The sequence below is a fragment of the Myxine glutinosa genome, chromosome 6 (assembly GCF_964187855.1).
Source record: "Myxine glutinosa chromosome 6, kmMyxGlut1.1, whole genome shotgun sequence".
Classification (NCBI taxonomy): Eukaryota; Metazoa; Chordata; class Myxini; order Myxiniformes; family Myxinidae; genus Myxine; species Myxine glutinosa.
Window position 1 is genome coordinate 158,223,191 of NC_136266.1, and position 8,470 is coordinate 158,231,660.

Here is an 8,470-nt window from a genome sequence, read left to right on the forward strand (position 1 = left end):
AAGCTTTTCTTTACTATTCCCTTTAGTACTCTTCCGATTATTCTGTTTGACCATATTCCAGTCATATCAGCTATCTCTTGCACCGTCTTCCACCCCCAACCAGAATCATGGCGGAGGTCCAACACTTTGATTATGCCCGCTGTAATAAAGTGTTGATAAAAGTCTCGGCTTCTTGGAATTGCAGGAAACAGTAGGTTGTAAAAAAGGGGTTCTTCCACAAACATGCTTGTAGCATAGGTTTCTTGCTGGCGACTAGTCGAAAGGCTTTGCCAGGCATTCAGAAGGCTCTGATAGAATGATGGTAGATGAGATGTGTCGACATGTTGGAGTTGGACTAAGAAAAGTTCAAGGCCGTATCCGAGCCCGCTTGCTTTTCGCAGCACGTGATAGGCCAGAAGTCGGCTTGGCAGTCGTTCCTTGTACAGCAACTGCTGTATGGTACACAGCCGAAAAGCCATGATACGACTTTTTATGTCGATCAGTCCCTGGCCACCTTCAGACAAGGGGCTACATATGACATTTGGTAGTAACCAATGGTGACCACTCCAAAAAAAATCCACGAGTAGCCTCTGCACTGCCTTTAGTAGTGCCTCTGGCGGCTGAAGGCAGATAAACCTATGCCACAGGGAAGAAGCCACCAAATTATTAACCACTAGAACCCTGCCTTTGTAGGAAAGGTGGGGCAGAGCTCGTTTCCACAGTCCCAGTCTTTTTTTGACATGCTCAACAATCCCGTCCCAATTTTTGAGGACGTAATGTGGAGATCCCAGGAAAACCCCAAGGTATTTGACTCCGTCTTCCACCCATTTTAACTTTGTTGGTAGATGCACAGGTGGTACCAGCACTCTTCCAGGTGGAATGTTCTTGAGACAGGGAATCCATAAGGCCTTACTCTTGTCCCAGTTACACTTCAAAGAAGAAGCGAGGCAAAAAAGATTTAAACATTCAACAAGTGCTGGGATATCACTCTCCTTCTTAACAACCACACAGACATCATCTGCATAAGCCGATACAACTACTGAAGGACTCCCAGGGGATACAGTCACTCCTGAAATATTTTTCCTAAATAAAATTAGGAGTGATTCCATTACCAAGGAAAATAATAACCCAGAAACCGGGCATCCTTGTCTCACCCCTCTTTGAACCTGTACCGGAGAGCTGAGTTCGTTATTTATTTTAAATAAACTAAATATATTGTTGTACAACAAAGTCACATAGGCCCTAAAATTGACACCAAAGCCACATGCTTCTAGCACACGATACAAAAAAACATGATCCACACTGTCAAAAGCCCTTTCCAAATCCAGGAATATTATCCCAAAATCTTTTTCCAAGCAATCACATTCCATTAAATCTCTAATCAAAAAAATATTATCATAAATAGATCTGTTTGGGATGCAGTAATTCTGATCATGGTGGACTAGATCACCGATTACCGTCTTCAACCGACTGGCCAACACTTTTGACAATATTTTGTAGTCCGTACATAATAACGAGACCGGCCGCCAATTCTTTATCTGTCGTAGATCCCCAGTCTTTGGAATCAGCGACACCACTGCTCTTCTGAAGCTTAGTGGGAGTTCTCCAAGCACCAAGGATTATTCCAGGACATTCAATAATTCAGGGCCCTAAAGGTCCCAAAAAAGGCAAGAAAAATTCTGCCGGTAGGCCGTCAATCCCAGGAGCTTTCCCCGAGTCCATTTCAGCTAGGGCCTGCGTTAGCTCAGGCAATGTAATTGGTGAATCCAGGCCCAGGCGCTGAGGCTCAGTTAGGGATGAAAGGTGAGAAGTTAAAAATTCCATGGTTTGCTCACAAACATTTTGTTTTGCATAAACCTTCAAAAAAAAACTGTCTAATGCACAACCTTACATCTCCAGGGTTGGCAACCATGTTTCCCCTAAAGTCTAGGGCAGAGAAAAGGGTTTTGGGTGACTTGTTTACAAAATCCATTTGGAAGAAAGATTTACTCGGGGTGTCTAATACCTTTAAATAAATTGTTTATTCTTAATCTGATTAACAGGCCTGCTGCATTCTCCTGAATCAGCTCTCTCAGTTGAGCCTTCTTTTCAACCAATAACCTGTGGTCTCTTTTGATATTATCTTTCGCCAGTTTACACTCTAACCGTATAATATCAGCTTCTAAACAAGCCATTGTTATATTTTTTTACGTCAGTTTCATTTGAAACAAACTGCTGACAAAACACTCTAATCTGAGCTTTTGTGTTATCCCACCATAATGCTAAAGAAGAGAAAGAGGGCTTTTTTGAAAGTTGGATGACCCAAAAAGCACGGAAGGCGTCTTTAAACAAAGCATCTTCGAGAAGACTGGTATTGAATTTCCAGTATGCACTTTTGCGTAAGGGTTGAGGGAAAAAGAGGCCCATGGTAACTAAATGATGTTCAGAAAACAAAGATGGAAAATGATTTGGAGAGATAACCGCATTCCTGAACTGTGAGTTTATGTACCAACGGTCAAGTCTAGCGAAGGTCATTCTCCCATTGACACATCGTCCCCAAGTATACTCAGATTTGTTGGGGTAATGTAGCCTCCTTGCATCTAGCACACCCACTGCCGAAAAATAATTTAACAAATCAGTACTACCTTCGGGATGAGGTTCTGCTGTATTTCGGTCTATACTGGGTTTAAAGGTGCAATTAAAGTCACCCCCCATGCAAATACAATTATTGAGATCTATCGACTGCATGTGTCGAATTAAAGATGAAAAGAAAGCTCTTCGTTCCACACTCTCACTTGGTGCATAAACGTTGAATAGTGTAAACCGAAAATTATTAATGACCAGTTCCAATGAAATAAACCGGCCTTTAATCACCTCCTGGAAGAGGCATGACTCAGGTACTAGGCCTGGTCTGAGTAAAAAGGCTACACCAGCAGAAGAAGAAGACATGTTACTAAAAAAACATTGTCCTTTAAAGAGGCGACACCAGTCGTACTCCCCATTTTGAATTATATGGGTTTCCTGGAGTAAGAGTACATAAATTTTCTTGTGCTCAAATAAACTTTTCACCTGAACCTGGCGGTTTTGGCTTGCACCTCCGCCATTCATATTTAAGGTTCCAAAGGTGATTTTTTCATGGATTATCAAAAGGCGTGAGCGGTTGCTGGGAAATCTCGCTCCCTGCTTTTGTAACAGCCTTTCTAAGCCGATGAAACAGCGACCTTGTTAAATGAAATTAATCCGGCCTCCTAATTATGTCCTTTGCAGCCTGGATGAATGAAATTAAATCAGGAAAATGATCTTTTACAATCACATTTCAGTGTCGGTAGGTGTCATTCAGAAAAGAAATAACAAGTTGAGGGGCTATGGATGACTGATCTGATGAAGATTGAGACAACTCAGTCATCTCAACTTCGTCCTCTGAATCTGACAAATCAGAAACAGCTCCGCCCGGGTCACATATATCAGTCTGCACAGTCACCATTTTGATTCCAGCCAAGTCCAAAGATTTGCTGGAATGTTCTATGGTAGAGTCATCCTCACTCTGGTACCCGGGACATTCAGCAGGAGCTGAAATCTCGGCTTCACCCTCCTGCAGGGAGATGTTCACTGGCTCAGTTGACGAACCAGTGTCATGATTTAGATCTTGCATTGGTAAAGAGGAGCTTGGGGCTGAGACATTCCCAATCCGCTCGGTCTCAGCAGGTAGTGAAGGTGGCGGCTCACTAATGAGCTCACCATCATCTTTAGTCTCACCATCTACTTTTTCTCCCAGGTTTTCGGTGCTGCCCGATAATGTTTCAGAATTAATTAATTCAGGTTCCTTCTCCCTGGTGTCAACACAGCTTGTGGACACCTGAGAAAGACGTTCCAGGGCGTCTGCACCCACACTCTCTTTATCCAACACTACCTTTTTCAAAGTAATGTTGGAGTTACAAGCACTAGGTGCTCTTCGTTTTTTTGTCACCACAATGGGATTTTCTTCCATCTCCTCACTGCACGTAGCATCGGCCACCACAGGTGGGTTATCTGGGGTTATTTCATTATTTACCGAATCAGCGGTGTTGTCGTTTTCACTAAGACGAACAGGAGTATTATCCCTACTCCTCGAGTGCGAGGGAGCGGCGGTAGGAACCGTTCGGGTATTTCGGTTTACGTTGTTTCGTACGTTAGAGACCGGGGTATTATCTCTTTTACAATCAGCGTCACTATGACCTGCTTCACCGCACCTTACACACGATACCTTCGGACAAAACCTTTTCACATGGCCAAAAGCTCCGCACTGAAAACACGTTAATGAGGCCGATGACGCATACATCTGGTACTCATGGTTGTTCACCTTTACCTTGAACGTGATGTTTAACCCCGTGTCATCGCCTCGATCCGGAAGCACCATATACACCTGCCGTCTGAAGCTCATCACGTGTTTAACACGTTCATCCTGAGACCGGAGCGGAATCATTGTGATTTTCGACACAGCTGTTCCGTATCGGGACAAAACGGACATCAGCTGGTTGCAGGTTATAAATGGGGGTACGTTAGATATGACGGCTCTCATCGACGGAGTGTCCATAGGCGACGCCAAGACAAAGAGACATGTCTCTGTGGTTAAACCCGCACTAACAACATCGTGAACGAATTTTTCATCGGACACAAAAACAACAACTTTTTGATTCATTCTCGACGCTGCTCGTACATTTTCACAACCGATTATTTTCCCCACCGACAAAACAATGTCCTCAGTGTAAGTTCCTTCGGGTGGAACACACACAAATGCATGCTTCCTTGTTAAGTTGTCGAACGCCTCTAACCGAGAGCGTGCATTCGCCATCCCAGCGAATTAACACCCCCCCCCCCCCCCCCCCCCCACTTGTCCGAACCAGACAAGTAGGTACCAAACCGAAATAAATCAAACTAGAATAAATGATAAACGTGCATTATAAGCACAAAAAGGCTTACAAAGCATCGTCGAAGCCGGTAGGCCGCACCCAAAATGGGTCCGCTCTCAAACCTCTCTCTCTTGAAGACAAAGGTGTAGAAAGGATGAAAACAAAATGCCAAAGTACACAGGATGGAAAGGAGAGGGAGGGGGGGGGGGGCAGGGGAGGGCAGGAGAGGAGGAAAACTCACAAAGAACTCACTACAACACAGAGCAGTTGCTCACAGCCGCCATGACGCCACGCCCACCACAAACGGCCTGCAGGGGGAGAGACTTTTTTTTGACTTTTATGTCCTTTTATTACAAAAGTATAAAATGAAGATTTTTTACAGTCAAAACAAAATAAACAAAACAGTTACATGCAATTTTACCATCAGGGAAGTCAAAACCAACAAACTGTTAAGCTACCAAAAAAACACAGAAGGATATTTAATAAAGACTAGAGAGAAAGCACCAAATGACCCTCAGATATTTCACAAAAATCCTTTACACACCACATTCTTTCAAAAAGTTCAAGTTGGCTGGAAAGCGAATAACAGTAAAAATCAAGTTTTATCCGGCTCTCGCAAAAAGCTCTGAGCATTGCTACAGTATCTGTACTGCACAAGTCATTGTTTATCTTTGATTTTCTGGTTTTGTAAATTGCCAATTTTGCTTGGTAGTCTAGTAGGAAGACTAGGTCCCCCTGCACACCCCGGAGATATACTTCTAATCAGTGTTTCTAGATTGGAAAAAATGTGTAGAAAATGACTAGCTATGGCCCCAAGCTGAAAAAATGTCCCACATACCATTTTTATGCAAATTACTGCTGCCATTATCAAAAAAACGATTTTTGACATATCTCAGCCAATATTGCAGATAATTGAAAAATGAAGGTGTCTAGACCCATGTTTTGAAGGGCATAGATCATGATAGAACTATTCATAACATGATTACATGTGTCTATGGTATACTAGTATGCATATTAATGCTGTAATTACAAAATAATCAGTTTTACAAATGATAAGGATACGTTAATACTGCAGATAACTTAACATGGTACATAAGGGGTCTAAACCCAGGTATTTTCAAGGTTAAATGTCAACAAGATGCTCCTGAGTCTTGCATAGGGGCGGGACATTGGCAGTAACATTGGTACCACTCAACTTTTCTTCCCACCATTGACTTTGTATTGCGAGAGATTTTCACTTGCTTATTTAAAGGTTTCTCACCCAGCCCACGTAAAATCTACCAACTCCTGCTGTTAACTCCCAAACATATTTTTTTATGTTATCCAATCACAGTGCAGAAATGACAGACTAGAGATCCAAATTAGTGCTGCTATAGCTGCCATTTTACATTTCCATCCATGTAACATGCGCGCTCGCGCGCTCGTATCAATTGGTAATGTCGCGCGCTCGTATCAATTGGTAACGTTGATGTTATTGAATACCTCAGTTGAAAGTTCAGTCTTCCATTCCATCTGTGTGTTGTTCTTGGTATTCATCCTCCAATCTAGCCAGGTAAGATGCTAACTATAATGTTACTCACACTCTTGACTTCAGTTTCTGCATGAAATCATAAACAGGCAGAATAACAGCTGAGCCAGCTAGCACCATGTTAGCTAACGTTAAAGCTAGCCTCATCTATGTACAGTATGTTCCTAATGTCGGTGTAACTTAAACTTTTGTTAATGCCAAACATGAGACATATCTGTTGACTTCTGTATATGAATTGAACCAGAAAGAGGCACGACAGCTGAGCTAGCTACAGTAACTTAGCACAATGTTTCATTGGCCTAGATAGCTAACGTTAGTGTGGAAGAATTTAGATGTTTTAGCTATTAGCACTTTTGATGCCACTAAACATGGTTTAGTCAGCTAAAAAGTACCCTAGTGTAGAACATGACTCAGAACCTCTGTTACCTCAATGAAAACTCAGAGCCTCCTTTCACAGGCACTTTTAACATCATTCGTGATTTCTTATTTGTCATTTAACAGTGATGGTAGACATCGACAGCAAGCATGCCCAAAAGAAAACGGAGTGTAGAACCTGCAGCCCAAAGCTCTCCTCCTACATGCATCCTTCATGTACCATCCATGTCTGATCATGGGGATTTCACGCCCCTCCGTAAAATTAAAGGATCTGCTTCAGAAAAACTGCAACTGCTTCAAAAGATCCGGGATAGACGTCTCAACCAACCGCATGACTCCCCATGTCGTATGCAATCAGTATGTGATCAGATCCCGGCAACTCTTCCTGATGACCTAGAAAGAGTAGGATATCACAGCAAGTGTTATAAGCACTTTGTCCGCCACTTTCATCGTCTGGGAGATGATACAGAACCAGGGCCATCAACCTCATCATGGCATCACTCTCCTCGTAAACCAGGAGGTTCTGCTGAACCCATCTTCCCGCCAGAGTGTATATTTTGTGAGAAAGTTGAGACCAAAGATGCTCATCGCAATACTGAGAGGCCTACAACCTTCCCATCCTTTAAAAACAAAGAAAATGCATGGGAGCAAATCGAAACACGGGCTGAGAAAATGGGTCTCTATCGACTCCATCGAAAGGTGAAAAACAAAGACCTCTTTGCATGTGAGGCCAAACACCATCCGTCATGTTTTAAAGCTTTCCGCACAGCATTCTACAACTATGAGCGTGCGATTCACAGAGCCGAAGCACCAAAGGAGCAGGCTTGCATGTCAGCCGCCCATGAAAAGGCATTCAACTCAGTACTGGAACACATTCAAACCCAGGTCATCCAGCAGAATAAAGTTCTACAGCTTTCTTCCTTGCGCTTGCTCTATGTCGAGGAACTGAAACTGAATGGATATGAGAACTCAAATTATCGGTCAGAGAAACTACTGAAACGCCTACAGAATGACCCAATCAAGGAGCATATCCACTTCACGAAGGTTGATCATGACAAATGTGATGTCATTTCTTTCTGGCTTGTGCACAGCTCAAACATAACAGTTTCCAATGCTCTCGCACGAGCATTCACACTCGGAAGCACAAACAAGAACCAAAATGTTGCCCTCCAACTTCGCCAGGGTATTCTACAGGCTTTCAGAGAGCTACAGGCTTTCTACAGGCTCGCTCGATGATACCAGGGGCACTCAGTGCTGTCGACAAGACAATGGAAGAAACGTTCATGCGCTTTGCTAAATCATCAGGTACATCATTTTCTTTCAGTACATTATACATTTGAAACTGTAGAAACCAGCTTTATATGATGTAAACTGCTCTTACAAAACATTTCCCTTTTAATGATTGGGTTATGCAATTAAAATATGTTCACTTTTCAGGTGGCTTTGCTGGCCTGTACAGTCAGCCTGTAATCATGTTATGAATAGTTCTATCATGATCTATGCCCTTCAAAACATGGGTCTAGACACCTTCATTTTTCAATTATCTGCAATATTGGCTGAGATATGTCAAAAATCGTTTTTTTGATAATGGCAGCAGTAATTTGCATAAAAATGGTATGTGGGACATTTTTTCAGCTTGGGGCCATAGCTAGTCATTTTCTACACATTTTTTCCAATCTAGAAACACTGATTAGAAGTATATCTCCGGGGGGTGCAGGGG

At 42.7% G+C, this 8,470-nt stretch overlaps 1 protein-coding gene across 1 annotated transcript in view; it reads left to right on the forward strand.

The window, feature by feature from the left end:
• Positions 1-7,895, forward strand: part of LOC144892686 (uncharacterized) — a 451,569-nt gene extending 443,674 nt beyond the window's left edge. Inside the window, exon 2 of the mRNA XM_078780825.1 lies at positions 6,877-7,895. Coding sequence (XP_078636951.1) covers positions 6,877-6,879 — 3 coding nt within the window. The 3' untranslated portion in view covers positions 6,880-7,895. The remainder of the gene's footprint in view (positions 1-6,876) is intronic.
• Positions 7,896-8,470: the final 575 nt, after the last annotated feature.